We start from the raw sequence: 16,509 nt of genomic DNA, 5'->3' as shown, positions 1-16,509 counted from the left end.
TTCAGTAACTAGCACAACACTGCAAATGACCCGCTGTGACCCTGAGCAGGATGAAGTGTTTACTGAAGATGCATGAATGAATGAGCATAGAGCTAATATGCTAATCTTTGGTTGTGAGGTTAACTGCTGCACTGAGCTGCATGTTAGTAGAGAAGACAATTCTGAAAAGTGAACTCAGTGTTGATAAAGTAAATTGAACCAACTAAACCAAAAATTATTCTTAGAGATGTATGACAGTGTTTTTGTTGAGTGTGGAGTATTGCATAATATCCCACCGTGCATTACACAATATTAGTTAACCAAAGCTGTAAGAAAGAGGAAGTAACCATTATTCCATTAGAAAATCTTTTTTAAGAAATCAGAAAAACTAGTCTGGACTGCTTCTTGTTGAATGCTTTATGGAGCTAGCAAACTAAACTTGTCAGAAGTTGCTTGTTTATGTTCCAGAACATTAGAGCTAATGATACTGGTTAAAAGATAAGAGACTATTAGACAGATTGCAGTGGTGTAAGAGTAATAATACAGTATGACATATACTGTATGAAAATGACATCAGACCACACTGTTGTTGATTATTTTTTCATAACAGAACATCTCAGCTATTTCAGTTGTTGCAGGAAGTTGACTTCTACTGCTGGGATGCTAGATTTTCTTACCACTAGAGCTGGTGTTGTAGGACCAGATGAGGTTCTCCTCTAGGTGAACACCAAGATATCTGGTGGTTTTTATTATCTCCACAGAGGAATTGCCGATGAAAAGAGACATGTTGGTGGCTTGGCAGCAAAATTAATTTTATTGATTATTTGTAACAATAGAGATGGTCACATTTAGATGTAAGTTTCAGTTTCAGCCACTTTCATTGCTGGTCCCAAGCCCGGATAAATGCGGAGGGTTGCATTAGGAAGGGCATCCAGCGTAAAAACATGCCAAATCAAACGTGCGGAGGATCCGCTGTGGCGACCCCTAATGGGAGAAGCCGAAATAAAGTAGTAGTAGATGTAAGTTTAGATTTGTGATGCGCAATTGTATGTATACCAGCTGTAGTAGCAGCTTTATGGCACAAGATGTCGCCACATAGTCATGTCTCTAGAATAAAATGATGTAAAAATAATGTAATACTCTAAAAAAATATGTTAGTAATTGCAATTAAACCTCATAATACATTTTTATTTTATAATGAATTATGCTTTTCATTTAAGTCTCAATTTAAGTGCTTCTCATCTCAATTAAGGGAATTTTTTGTCCAAGATTGTCACATGATCTATGTGAAATAACAGACGAAATTTCCTGAAACCACAGTATATAGGAGAGAGACACTCAGGCAGTGTGACAGAGTGTGTGTGAGCTTCAGTCTGAGGGATTGGTGTGTGTGGAGGAGAAACAGTAATGATGAAGTGCTTGTATCTTTTGTCTGTTGTGTTTCAAATGGCTGCAGGTAAATGAACTTATTTTCTATTACAGAAAGGAAAGAGAATATTATACAGTACTTAATTCAGCTGCTTTGTGTTTAGTTCATGTACTTTCTGTCCAGATTGGGTTTACAGTAGACCATAGTTCAGCCCTGTTCTCAAACACCCAAACCAAACACTGTCAAATATTTCTCATTTAAAGTTTTTATTAACATCAACTTAACTTACTACAGTGTTATAATATTAATAGCTGTGCACTTCTAGTTAAATTGCCCAATGTAAAGCAGTAATTTTTATACACAAGGTAAATCTACTCATTATGCCTTGTGTTATAAAGTCCTTTTTGTGACCTGTTCAGCTTTGATCATGTGGATTTTTTTCTTCCTGATTACCTTCAGTGTAAAATGTTTGTTTTTACACATTTACTGAATCATATCTTTCGGAATCTCTTTCTTATTAAATGTATCTTCAATATCTCATGTAAAGTCTAACAGAAAAGTAATTTTCCAGTAACTAGTCTGTCACTTCTTTATTCTTAGCTGTAAATAGATGAATTTCACATCTCTTTCTGCTCCCTTTCTCTCTCACTGATCATCATTTTCACTTCCTTTATTTACATATTTACACACTGTTTCCAAATTCAATTAGTACGATTTCAAAACCAAATAGTACGTTGTAACCATGGTTGGATGTGAATTTTACACCTAGGCTTCTATTAGTGTACTATTTGAGTCAATTCACCTCTTGAAAACCATCATTATGACACCACAGCTATTGGAACCGTTATTATTATTCTGAAATGAAATATAATGGAGCGGACAGGTTTCTCATGTAGCGAGAATAAATGCCATTAATAAAGCATTACCCCATTCAACACAATTCAACAAGTCTTTTTTCACTACAACTACAGCTGCACTACCCACATACATCATCTCCAGAGAGGTGGTAAATCAGTGAATAAGGAGGATTCCAGTGATATTATTTTACATCTGTATAATACATATAGTGTAGGTTTTTACACATTTACTGAATTATATCCTTCACAATCTCTGTTTTATTAAATTTATCTTAAAAATCTAATATAAAAGTTGTTGTAGCGATCTAACAGTAGGGGGCTCTAGCAAAAGAAATGTGCAATCGAGGAGTAGAAACAGAACAGTTTGTTTTTTTTTTTCTTTGTTTTTTTTTTTGCATCTTGTCTTTAAAAAAACATTTTATAATATTGTACTGCATATTGTATTCAGTAGATTGTGATGTTTTGTGTGTTTGTTTCTGTAGGCTGTGCTCTTTTTGACAAAAATCTCACAGAAATCACACAACACAAAGGACGTTCAGTGCTGTTACCCTGCTCCTGCTCTGACCTGCACTCCAAACCTCAGAAATTCACCTGGATGACCTTCAGAACAGGACATTGGACTGAAGTGTTAAATGATGAACACTACCGTGGCAGATATCAGCTGTTTAATAACATTTCTCCTGCTAATCTGTCACTACTCATATCTGACCTGAGAGAAGAAGATGAGGGAGACTACATGTGCAGCACTGAGAAGGAACACAGAGACATTACTCTTTATGTTAAAGGTAAAACATTTAAATACAGAATAAATAAATTAATTGTAAAAGCAGACTTGATGACGCTTCAAATGAATTATAGTTACATTTGTAATAAAATCTCTACTCCATTGACAATAACTAAAGGGGAATTAAATATAGGAGTCATATTGTAACACATCAATATGAAGTTATAAATGACAATAACTACTGATTATGAAAGTTGGACTGCTATCAGATTGAATGTGACAGATTTCTCAGTCTAATCTATGATTTATTTTGGTAACACTGTAGTGTTTATAGAGCTCCATTACACCTGTATAATCCTTTCATTATAACAAATATAAACCTACATAAACATTAATAAAGGCTCAGTCGATGTCACTGTCACATTGTTTTGTGAATATGAGTGTAAATCTAATAAAATCAGAATTATATATTAATTTGACATGAAACATTAAACCCCAAACTCACTGTAATTTACAGTCAGAGAAAATCTACATAACACACTTTACATAATGATCTAAAGAAAGTCGACCTGGAAAACGTCATTACACCATTTAATGTCTACAGAAATCTGTCACTAGACTAGGTGTTATAACTTAACATTCACACTGAGAAACAAAGTCTGTACATCAGCTGACACTTTTGGAAGTACATGTCTTTATAAATGTTTATTTAGCTTCATGTTACAAACCTGATTGCAAAAAAGTTGGGACACTGTACAAATTGTGAATGAAAACAGAATGCACTAATCTGGAAGTTTCACATTTCAATATTTTATTCAGAATACAACATAGATGACATATCATATGTTTAAACTGGGAAAATGTATTATTTTAAGGGACAAATTAAGTTGAATTTAAATTTCATGGCCTCAACACATCTCAAAAAAGTTGGGACAAGGCCATGTTTACCACTGTGTGGCATCCCCTCTTCTTTTTATAACAGTCTGCAAACGTCTGGGGACTGAGGAGACAAGTTGCTCAAGTTTAGAAATAGGAATGTTGTCCCATGCTTGACTAATACAGGCTTCTAGTTGCTCAACTGTCGTAGATCTTCTTTGTCGCATCTTCCTCTTTATGATGCGCCAAATATTTTCTATGGGTGAAAGATCTGGAATGCAGTCTGGCCATTTCTGTACTCGGATCCTTCTTCTACACAGCCATGATGTGGTAATTGATAAAGTATGTGGTCTGGCATTGTCATGTTGGAAAAATGCAAGGTCTTCCCTGAAAGAGACGACATCTGGATGGGAGCATATGTTGTTCTAGAACTTGGATATACCTTTCAGCATTGATGGTGCCTTTCCAGATGTGTAAGCTGCCCATGCCACACGCACTCATGCAACGCCATACCATCAGAGATGCAGAGTTCTGAACTGAACGCTGATAACAACTTGGGTTGTCCTTATCCTCTTTAGTCCGAATGACATGGCATCCCAGTTTTCCAAATAGAACTTCAAATTTTGATTCGTCTGACAACAGAACAGTTTTCCAGTTGGCCACAGTCCGTTTTAAATCAGCCTTGGCCCAGAGAAAACGCCTGTGCTTCTGGCAAGATGGACTGTGTTCACCGACAATGTTTTCTAGAAGTATTCCTGAGCCCATGTTGTGATTTCCATTACAGTAGCATTCCTGTATGTGATGCAGTGTCATCTAAGGGCCTGAAGATCACAGGCATCCAGTATGGTTTTCTGGCCTTGACCCTTACGCACAGAGATTGTTCCAGATTCTCTGAATCATTGGATGATATTATGCACTGTAGATGATGATAACTTCAAACTCTTTGCAATTTGTCTCTGAGAAACTCCTTTCTGATATTGCTCCACTATTTATTGCCGCAGCATTGGGGGAATTGGTGAGCCCCTGCCCATCTTGACTTCTGAGAGACACTGCCACTCTTAGAAGCTATTTTTCAAACAATCATGTTTGACCTAATTTTGCAAATTTTGCAATTGACCTAATAAGTTGCAAATTGGTCCTCCAGCTGTTCCTTATATGTACATCTAACTTTTCCAGCCTCTTAGTGCTACCTGTCCCAACTTTTTTGGAATGTGTAGTGCTCATGAAATCCAAAATGAGCCAATATGTGGCATGACATTTTAAAATGTCTTACTTTCAATGTTATCTATTTTCTATTGTGAATAAAATATAAGTTTATGAGACTTGTAAATTATTGCATTCCTTTTTTATTCACAATTTGTACAGTGTCCCAACTTTTTTGGAATCGGGTTTGTAGTTGTCACTGTTATTTATATGATCAAGTACATGCCTAAAACACTTATCATAATAACTATTATATTATTTTTATGTAAGGTGAAGTATCTTATATGCCATTTTTATTATTAAGAACTGATGTTAAAGATTATTGTAGATTTAGCAGTTATTCAAATATAAAGAACCCAGTATAAGTTAAGTGTTGGGTATCAGATTGTCATATCATTTAAAAATCTCTTCTGGTTTGCAGCAGAAAATGTTTTGTTTTAAAAACGGGGAATATTAATAATTGCAGTATTTCTATTATTACCTGTAAATGTTCTTTTTACAGGCTGTGAGCTGGTGAATAAGACCGTGGTAGAGAAGGTAACTGGGTTCATAGGAGAGTCTGTAGTTCTGCCCTGCAGCTGCACTGAACTACAGGACGACCCGAAGAGGGTAACATGGGAGTTTAATAAAAACAATCACTTTCAGGAAATTTACTCTAAACAGACTGGACATCACAGTAACAGAGTGAAACTGGTCAGTAAAAACCCTCCAGGAAACCTCTCTCTACTTATAACAGACCTGACTGAAGAGGACCAGGGACTCTACAGATGTAATGAACAGTATGATAGTAGAGATCTGAGTCTGTCTGTTAAAGGTACATTTTTGTCATTAATGACTGTGAGCATGTTTTACTTCAGTGTCATGTGTCATATTACTAACAGTGATAAAAGCAATCATTAGTAAGTTTTGTCATTCTTTTCAGTAAGAACAAGAGAAACTTCAAAGCAATCGAGAAAACCAGACACAACACCTCCACCAGAACAGCCTCAGCGTAAAACAACAACTTCGCTGCCTGCATCATCCTCAACAACAGAAGGTAAAAAAAAATCATTTTGGATTTTATTTTTAATCACAAGTGAAAAAGCACAAATCTACTACAAAATTTACTCACATTAAGCATGTGATCAATTACACAGTTTTGTTGTATTCTGAAACAAAATGGTAAATGTTTCCTTTCACTTATAAGCAGTACAGCAACATAGGTTTAAACATGGACTAGAGTAAATTTCAGTGTTTCTGGTTGATTCCCGTTATATACTATATATAGAGAAAGTCCCCATGCTGCCCTGGCCACATTCATGTGTTTAAGTGTTTCATAATGTCTTTAAAGTACCAGGAGAATATTGTCTAGAGGTGTCAAAATTATACTTTCAGTTCCAGCACTTTTCTGTAGGTTAATGGGAGAGTGCCTTTCTTACAGTGCTAGTTAAATGTTAGGTTTACTTCCACAGGGGGCAGTGTAGAGTCATCTACAGAGGCAGGTGAGCCAGAACCACTCAATATACATCAATCTTTCAAAAAAAATGTTAATATAAAACACATTTTTAAATGATTAATGATTTCACTGTTTTTATTTAGCAGATGTGGTCCATTTTTAGGTTGTGCAGCCTCCCATTTAGCTCTCTGAAGTTATTTTTGCACCTAGTGGTCAACTGGGTCTACTATATATGGGTCTTAAAATAACAGTTCATGTAATGTGAATGTTTCTAATGTATAGGGGAAGAAATTGCATCCCCCTCAGATGTTTATGTTTTATTTTTTGTAGATTATTTTGATAGTTATTTGTTCTAAATTCATGATGGGTTTAATGTATAAAACCTGATTTAAAGCAATGTTGGTGCTGTGAATAAGCGCTTCTGTGATGTAAAAAATAAATAGAGATTAAAACAAACCTATCAAACTACACACACCGGGAACTTTATTTATTTCGGCTACAACATATTCTCCTATCTGCTTTCCGCCAAGTACAGTATATGTTGTTGAGAGAGTCTTTACTAGTGTTCTGGTAGAATGAGTTGGTTTGGAGGTGAAGGGTTGATAGTTAAAGTACATTATGGATGTGAGATTAACTGCTGTACTGAGCTGCACACTGGGAAAGTAAACTGTGAAGAGTTTTAAAAAAGTGATCATAGTATTGAGTTTCCCATTCGGGAACATCGAGCTGCATCAAAACGCTTTGGGATTGCCCCTGCGTTGAACACACTCTGAACCACGTGTGAAATCTGGCCAATAGGCAAGACATGACGTCATAGACAGGCAACGTCGCATAAACCAGGAAGCTACAAGATGACATTAGCTTCTGCTCATTCAGGTAAGCGCTTTGTTTGTGTTATCTGTGCAGTCATAAGCTTACATGCAGGCAAAATTCCGTCTGCGATGTGTTGTTTGCTTAGCTTAGGAGCGTGCTTAGTCGGCTCTCGAGTGAATCAGCTGTTAGCATTTTAGTCGTGTGGCTATGCGCTCCCTAGCCGAATTCCCGTTCCCTGGCTGAGAGCGCTCGTTTGGCAGTTCCTTTTCCCGGTGCATGTAACGCGGTGCTCCATATTTCTTCCTCCGAGGTGGGAAAAATTTCGGAGAGCGCTCTCCGTGAGAGAGAGCGCTCTCCCTCGCGGCTCAGTTTCACTATGCCGAGGTTAGCGGCGCCGGCGGTCGTGTGTCTTGCAGGGCGATTTGGCAGAAGGCGTGGAGTCGGACGCATCCTCTCCAGCCTCCCCTGCCATGTCGAGCGCCTGCTCTTAAGGGAAGCATGCCTGGCGGCTGCTTCTTTTCCTGGTGCGGGATGGCGGGTTGCATCCCATTCTGGATCTCCACTCCTTGAACCACTCACTTATAAGGCTCGGGTTCAGGATACTCACTCTCAAAGAGGTCTTGTCTCAGATCAAGTCCAAGGACTGATTTGTCACATTAGATCTGGAGGACGCATGCTCCCATGTGGGGCGAAGCTTACCAATATCAGTACTCCCGTTCGGCCTAGCACTCTCACCCCGTACCTTCACAAAGTGCGTGAACGCAGCACTGACCCCGCTGCAGCTTCAGGGCATCCGTATTTTGAATTATATCAACAATTGGTTGATATTGGCTCGTTCAGAGCACCAGGCAGTTCGGCATCGAGATGTCATTCTCGCCTGCATGAAGGTACTGGGGTAGACTAAATGCAGAGTAGAGTGTACGTTCTCCATCGCAGAGAACCACTTTTCTCGGTATGGTGTGGGACTCGGCCAGGTTGCAGGCACGGTTGTCTCCTGCCCGGATCGAAGTCATCCTCACCGCAGTCAAAAGGGTAGGGGCAGGCCAGACACTCACTGTGAGGCAGTTCCAGAGGCTGCTGGGTCTCATGGCGGCAGCATCCAGTGTAATTTCACTCGGCCTCCTCTACATGAGGACCCCTCCAGTGGTGGCTACGGGGCAGAGGATTTTTCCCCAGAGGGAGTCCATATCATACCATCAAGGTCTTGCAGCGTGTATGGAAGGACCCAACGTTTCTGTTCCGAGGCCCCATTTTAGGGACTCCGTATCATCGCGTAATGCTAACGACGGACGCTTCCCTCATGGGGTGGGTAGCGGTCATGAGTGGCCACTCCGCCCAGTGTCTGTGGAGCGGCCCACATTTCTCGTGGCATATAAATTGCCTGGAGACTTTGGCAGTGTTTTTGGGGTTGAAACACTTTCTCCCGGACCTAAGGGACCACAATGTGTTGGTCCGCACGGACAATACTGCGGTGGTCTCGTACATCAACCACCAGGGGGGCCTCTGGTCTCGCCCCTTGTACAAACTGGCACAAGAGGTCCTCTTGTGATCCCAGGACAAACTCCTCTAATTGAGAGCCGTTTACATCCCGGGATGGTTGAATGTCAGAGCAGACGCACTGTCGAGACAATAGCTGCCATGGTACGTGCGCCTTTCCCCCGATTGCGCTGCACTGAAAATAGTTTGCCGGGATGGAGTCTGTCTCCTCCTGGTAGCACCTCGATGACCGGGCAGACCTGGTATCCCTACTCGAGGGCCCTCCATGGGAAATTCCTCCCAGGAGGGATCTCCTCTCGCTGCCAGAAAGAACCCTGGTTCAACCCCACCTGGAGTTGTGGAAGCTGCGGCTGTGGCCCCTGAGGGGGCATAGTTCGTAGCAGCTAGTCTCTCTACCGAGGTAGTAGAGACCCTTCTCCACTCCAGAGCTCTCTCAATGAGGAGGTTGTACGCTGCACGGTGGTGACTGTTCACGTCATGGTGTGAGCAGCGTGACTTGAACCCAGTTAACTGCCTGGTCGGTTCAGTTCTGGAGTTTTTACAGAAACAGTTTGCCACAGGGTTAACCCCTTAAACCCTGAAGGTTTACGTGTCCGCGATAGCGGCATATATCACCCCGTCTGCAGGGCAGTCGCTGGGTAGACACCCTCTGGTGATTTCCTGTGCCTGTCTGGGACTTGGCAGTTGTGTTAGCGGCTCTATCTGAGCCCCCTTTCGAGCCCTTGGCCGAAGTGGCTATTAGGTTTCTGTCGGTTAAGACCGCCTTCCACTTCGCCCCGTCCCGCCTGGAATTTGCCCCTGGCATGGCCACAGATTTTCTATACATGAAACCTGGGTACGTACCTAAAGTGCCTACGGCTCCCACACGACGTGTTGTGTTACAGGCATTCTGCCCTCCTCCATTTATAGCCCCCGACCACGTGATACAGAACCGACTGTGTCCAGTGCAAGCACACTTGCCTTCACAGGATGAGTCCATGGAGGAAGTCGAAGCAGCTGTTCGTCTGCTGTGGCCCTAATAGGAAAGGTTTCCTAGCCGATGGGCAGATGTTAAGCAGGTGGGTAGTGGATGCCATCCTTTCATCTACGAGTCCTGGTCTCCCCGCTCCTCTTGGGGTCAGGGCTCACACCACCCAGAGTGTGGCTGCCTCCATGGCCTGGTCTTCTGGAGTATCACTCCAGGACATTGCGACTTTGCGGGTTGGTCCACCCTGCTGACCTTGTTGGATTTATGGCCTCGACCTAGAGCCACTCTGGGATTCTCTTCCTACATGCAGGTGCCAAGGCCCTCACACACTAAGCATGGTCTGGTCAGTGTGGCGTGATTGGACACTCGTTCCCAAAGCGTTTTGACGCAGCTCGAAGTTCTTGAATGGGGAACGTCTCTAGGTTATGTATGTAACCCTAGTTCCCAGAGGGAACGAGATGCTGCGTCTCCGTGCCACACTCCCTGCATCCCTGCGGCGCTTACCTTCTCTCTCTGCAGAAGCTAATGTCGCTACCACCGCATCTTGTAGCTTCCTGGTTTACGCGACGTCACCTGTCTATGACGTCACGTCTTGCCTATTGGCCAGATTTCACACATGGTTCAGAGCGTGGACAACGCAGGGCCATTCCCAAAGAGTTTATGACACACCGTCTCGTTCCCTCTGGGAACTAGGGTTACATACGTAACCTAGAGACGAAATTTGTTTAAGTAACTGTAGAAAACTAACTGGAAACAGATGAAGGAAATCTGCACATTGTGTAGTTTTACTTTCTGCAAGTGCTCTTTATTTTCACATGGAGTCTAAACAGAGCTGTCTATGTGTACATTTCACTCTGGGATTTAAAAGAAAAAAATACATGACATGAGCACAGGAAAGTGTAACACACACAGTAGTTACTGTAGGAACTTGGTTGAGAAACGAGATCTGAGATTTAAATGTGCAGAAATTCATTTTTCCATTCAATGTTTTTGTATAATATTGTACTGCATATGGTATTTAGTACATTGTGATGTTTTGTGTTTGTTTCTGTAGGCTGTGCTCTTTCTGTTAAAAATAACACAGAAATCACACAATACAAAGGAGGTTCAGTGCTGTTACCCTGCTCCTGCTCTGACCTGCACTACAAACCTCAGAAATTCACCTGGGAGACCTTTAGAACAGGACCGCTGACTGAAGTGTTAAATGATGAACACTACGGTGGCAGATATCAGCTGTTTAATAACATTTCTCCTGCTAATCTGTCACTATTAATATCTGACCTGAGAGAAGAAGATCAGGGATACTACAGGTGTAGCACTGGATTACAGGAATACAAAGACATCAGGCTTAATGTTAAAGGTAAAACATTTAAATACAGAATTAAAGTTGATATTTGTTGTGAAAACAGACTTGGTGATCCTTCAAATAAATTATAGTTACATATGTAATAAAATATTTACTCAATTTATCATAACTAAAGTGGAATTTAGTTATGAATCATATAGTGTGATTTCTGGATTTTTTTTTTTAGATTATGTCTCACAGTGGACATGCAGCTACGATGACAATTTCAGACCCCTCCATGATTTCTAAGTGGGAGAACTTGCAAAATAGCAGGGTGTTCAAATACTTATTTTCCTCACTGTAGTTCTGTTTGCTGGTTTTTGGATTGTTTGCCTGTGTTTTGACCCTGGACTCTTTATTGGACTTTATTTTTGCCTTTGCCCTATTGCTCTGCTTACTGACCTGAAACTGTGGACTGCTATACGATTGGATGTGAGAGATTTCTCAGTCTAATCTATGATTTATTTTGGTATCACTGTAGTGTTAATAAAGCTCTATGACACCTGTATAATCCTTTTATTATAACAGATATGTACATAAACCTCTGATACATCAGAATTGTATGTTAATGTGACATAAAATTTTAAACCCCCTTTCTCAGTCTAATCTATGATTTATTTTGGTATCACTGTAGTGTTAATAAAGCTCTATGACACCTGTATAATCCTTTTATTATAACAGATATGTACATAAACCTCTGATACATCAGAATTGTATGTTAATGTGACATAAAATTTTAAACCCTAAACTCACTGTAATTTACAGTCAGAGCAAATCTACATAACACACTTTATATAATGATCTAAAGAAAGTCGACCTGGAAAATGTCATAACACTATTTAATGTCTACAGAAATCTGTCACTAGACGAGGTGTTATAACACTGAGAAACACAGTCTGCACATCTTATATAGGATTATTATTATTACTAACTGTACAAACTGATGTGAAATATTATTGTATGTTTAGCAGTTATTTAAATATAAAGAACCCAGTATAAGTTCAGTGTTGGGTATCAGAGTCCTGATATTGGATTCATGTAGAGAATTTAAACAGCAAGGAATGTTAATAATTGGCATATTTCTATTATTACCTGTAATTGTTCTGTTTACAGGCTGTGAGCTGGTGAAGAACACAGTGGTAGAGGAGGTGACTGGATTCACAGGAGAGTCTGTAGTTCTGCCCTGCGTCTGCGCTGACCTACAGAACGACCCGAAGAGAGTAACATGGAAGTTTAATAAAAACAATCACTTTCAGGAAATTTACTCTAAACAGACTGGAAATCACAGTAACAGAGTGAAACTGGTCAGTAAAAACCCTCCAGGGACACTCTCTCTACTCATATCAGACCTGACTGAAGAGGACCAGGGATTCTACAGATGTTCTGCACAGGATGATCACAGAGATCTGAGACTGTCTGTTAATGGTACATTTTTGTCATTAATGACTGTGAGCATGTTTTACTCCAGTGTCATGTGTCATATTACTAACAGTGATAGAAAAAAATAATGATTAGTTTTAATATGTTTTGTGATTCTGTTCAGTAGGAAGAAGAGAAACTTCAACACAATCGAGAAAAACAGACAAAACATCTCCATCAGAACATCCTCAGAGTAAAACAACAACCTCACCACCTTCATCCTCAACAACACAAGGTAAAAATACAGAAAAAAGAACAAACACTCAACACAAACACTCAGTTTCCCTCTAGCTGACATAATTTTAATGTTAATAAAAAACGTATCTCTATTATAAGATTTACTCACATTTTCTTATGTGTTTTTTAAAAAATTAATTCATGTGTTTTTTTTGCATTCATGTGTTTTTGTTTTTGCTGTGTGTTTCTTCTGTGTAGGGGAAATTAATTTTAGGGATGCAGAAACTCAAAACACACACACACACACAAAGCACTAAGCACTAAGCACTAAGGGTTTTTTAAAGGTTTCTAAAGCCATTTTATTTTTCTAAACTTGAGATTTTAAAAAGTTTGATCATTATTTTGAACAGGTTTTGTCATTCTTTTTAGTTGGAAGAAAAAAACCTTTAACACAATGGAGGAAACCAAACAAAACACCTCCATCAGAACAGCCTCAGAGTAAAACAACGACTTCTCCACCTGCATCATCCTTGACAACACCAGAACATGATAAACAGCAGCCTCCCTGTAGGCACCAAAAGTTCTCAACAGCAATGAAAAAACACATTATTATTATTACATTTATAACATATTTTTGTTGTGTTTTATTACAGTTTTCGGAACTGTGGCAGTTTTACTGTTGGTGATACCTGTTGTAGTGGCATTTATTTGTTGGAGACGCAAAGGTACAAAACATACAAACACACACACACACACACACAAAATTAGATTTTGGAGGTTATTGTGTGTCCTTTTTTGTTAATCAAATCAGTGCAGGTTAGTTAATAATAATTTAGTTATACAGTAAGATGTTTTCACTGCTAAATGAAGTTAAATGTATGTGAGTTGAAGCAGAACAGCAGCTTCCACACTTTACTTGATTACTTCACATAGTGAAATTCTGTTGCTCCTACAAGAGGTGTGATTTCTGAGTGTTTTCTCTTTAGCAGGAAGAAGTGGAGAGAACATGATTACTGAAGGATGTTCAGATAATAAAGGAAATCCGGAGGATCAGGTTAGTGCACATGCAGGCTTGGGTTCAGCTGCATTTTTATCATCATGGGGCATTTTTAAGTCTTAGAGTTTCACTGTATTACAATTTCATCTCCATTTAATTCTGCACGGCTTCTACAATTATCAGAGTGAACAGATTTGTTTTTACCTTTAGAGCTTTTGTTGTGTTTGTGTACACAACATGTACCACACATGCTTCCAGTAAACAGTGTGTTATAGGAATATCTTCTGCTGCTTTTATCAAAAAAACACCTGGTGTAAAGTCAAGATTTTAATCACATCTTACTGTCAGTAGTAAAAGACAGAATTTATATTGTTTTATAAGTATAATTTTCATGTTCTTTCTTTTCTCAGACTGTTCCTGATGTCACTTACTCTACTGGAACCCACATAAACACAGCTGGAGCAGCACGGGTTCAGATCAACGATGGAGAAGAAACTGAAAACGCCAGCATTATAACAAACTAATCCACGGTGAATAAGTAAAATAATAAGAATAGCAGTAAAACAGTGTGCTGCATCACAGACAGGTATCTTATGCAGTGAGAATAAATGCCACTACTAAAGCAAGAAACCCAATTAACATAATACAGCAAGTCTCCTTTCACTGCAGCCACAACTGCACCTCCAGGATACATCATCTCCAGCATCAATATAAACCTAATCAAATGGTTTTCCAGGATTTTTTTTTTGCTTTTTTGTGCAATTCTTCTGTGCAGTTTTCCTGGGGATTTGAAAGGGATGCAAATGTGGTGTTTTTGTGCAGATTTTAAGGAAAACAAAAAGCTTGAAAAAGCTAAACAATTGTTTTAAACTGTTTTGACTGACCTTTCCTCATGATGTCCAGCTTTTCATAAAAAAAATGAAAATGGCGTTGTCAGTACATCTGGAATCAAAGAGAACTATTAAATAGTATTTTTATGATTCTTGAATTAAAGTTTAGGATTAAACAGAGCATCAGTTGATAGTTGGAGGTTTTAGGAATTTAAAGAGATTTTTTTGCAGGATTGTTTTTGTTTACCACAAGGAACCTCACATCATTTGGAAATCAGTAATGATATTAAACATGGCACAATATTTCCAGCAATATTTTAACAGAAATGTGTTTATTCTCAAAATAACGAAAAAATTTACTTTACTTTTACTTTACTACACATCCATAATCTTTTTTTATTATTATTATTTCCTCTTTCTTTCTTTGTAGGCTGTGATTTTTATACTTCATTCATGTTTTAAAAATGTTGTTTTGAAATGCTTGATTAATAAAAAAAGAATTGTTATTTTTTAAAGCAAACTAGCTAGTAAAAAGCCTCCATGATTGACATGTAATATTAGAGATGCTGATAGGATTCCTTTTTCCCACAAATTCCCATATTTCAATTTATCCCTCCAGTGCTGTGATTATTTAACACCAACCCGTTTCTGTGCTCAGATTGGCTCAGAAATGAATTTTCTAGAAGGCTTTTCCATCATCATGTTTTGTGTAAGAAGTTTTATCTATGCTTTTCAGTAAAGAGAAACAAACTAAAAAAAAGGTGATTTTCACTTTCTTACAAACATGCAATGTATTTGAAGGCCTGTTAGTGGATTTATTACAATCTGTGTGTAATGGTGTTCCACAGCGGAAAAATGCCATCATCTGTCCGCTGCTAAATAATATAAATAAATGCTACTAATCAGTGCCATCTGCTGGTCAAAATAAAAAATTGCAGAATCCGTGAGATACTTTAAAGACGAGCAATAAGGAATCCAAATAAATTATGTACAAATCAATTTTATTACCGGTGTAGTTTCTGCAATCCTAAATATTAAAGCATCACATTCTATCTTCACTGGTTAAATAACTACCCTTTTCTTGGCTAAGCGAGCTGTTAAAAGCTACATTCACAAAGCTGTTTTTCTAAATCTCTTCCTGCCTTGCTGGTGAAGTAAGATACACTTGGACGTTCAGTTTTAACATACTAAAACTTTTATCCTGAATATATGATATCCAGAACGAATGGCTCAAAACTACATGTACAGGACCAACTGTACAGCTTTTGTGAACGTGTATACTTTATATTATCTATACATGAATGTACTTGAAATTATTGTTGGCACTTGACAGTTCCAGTTTCCCAAGTTCAGCTCTGAGCTCAGATGAAGCTTTACAGAACTTTGGATGTACGTTTAGTTTTATAATGGGAATTAGCTGTAGACCAGCTGTAGTACCATCTTTAAGGCACAAGATGTCACTATATAGCCATAGCGCTATACACACGGGAAAGAAGAACAGCTAAATGAACAAAGAGCATTTACAAGATAGAGTTACATTTTAATTAGTTATTAAACTAATAAATAATAGCAATGTTAGTGCTTTACAACTCACATATGGTAAAACTTTTGCATTATTTCCTGTAAGTTTAGGGAAACACACTTGTTTGTACTGTAAATGTCTAAGATAGCTGTGAAATTCTGATTGGTTCTCTTAAAAGATTATAACTTTTCTAAATAGTGTGCTTCTTCAAATCCACAAAAGCATCACATGATTTCATAACATAATTTCTTGCTTTTGATTAAACTACCTGGGCACCATGTGAGCGTTACATGGATTTCTGTTTCAGCTTTGTCTTCCAGCCTTCGTTTTCACTCCAGAATTATGTCTCACCTAGATATACACAAGGATGAGACGAGCTCTGATCCAAACATTAAGTACAAAAAACTATCAGCCAGTGTCTGTCCTCTTTCTTTACCAGATGGCAGCTTTCAAACTTACTCAGCAGCATCAGCCTACAAAACCTTCCTACACTTCATTC

At 38.8% G+C, this 16,509-nt stretch overlaps 1 protein-coding gene across 5 annotated transcripts; it reads left to right on the top strand.

Moving 5' to 3' along the window:
- Positions 1-1,315: 1,315 nt before the first annotated feature.
- LOC124401128 (polymeric immunoglobulin receptor-like) lies at positions 1,316-15,446 on the top strand. Of its 5 annotated transcripts, none has more exons than XM_046873120.1 (12): positions 1,316-1,435; positions 2,688-2,990; positions 5,511-5,822; positions 5,931-6,044; positions 6,460-6,489; positions 10,775-11,080; positions 12,179-12,490; positions 12,612-12,719; positions 13,091-13,228; positions 13,315-13,386; positions 13,648-13,715; positions 14,069-15,446. In XM_046873120.1, the coding sequence occupies exons 1-12, from the start codon at positions 1,387-1,389 to the stop codon at positions 14,180-14,182; spliced, it is 1,926 nt and encodes a 641-aa protein (XP_046729076.1). In that variant the 5' UTR covers positions 1,316-1,386; the 3' UTR covers positions 14,183-15,446. The 5 variants fall into 5 exon arrangements, with proteins under 5 accessions (XP_046729076.1, XP_046729075.1, XP_046729079.1 ...); XM_046873119.1 differs by having other exon boundaries at positions 12,609-12,719; XM_046873123.1 differs by lacking the exon at positions 5,511-5,822 and having other exon boundaries at positions 12,609-12,719.
- The last annotated feature ends 1,063 nt before the right edge of the window (positions 15,447-16,509 follow it).

The sequence above is a fragment of the Silurus meridionalis genome, chromosome 18 (assembly GCF_014805685.1).
Source record: "Silurus meridionalis isolate SWU-2019-XX chromosome 18, ASM1480568v1, whole genome shotgun sequence".
In the NCBI taxonomy this organism is placed as follows: Eukaryota; Metazoa; Chordata; class Actinopteri; order Siluriformes; family Siluridae; genus Silurus; species Silurus meridionalis.
Note: the sequence above shows the minus strand (reverse complement) of the source record. Positions and strands in the feature narration are given on the sequence as shown.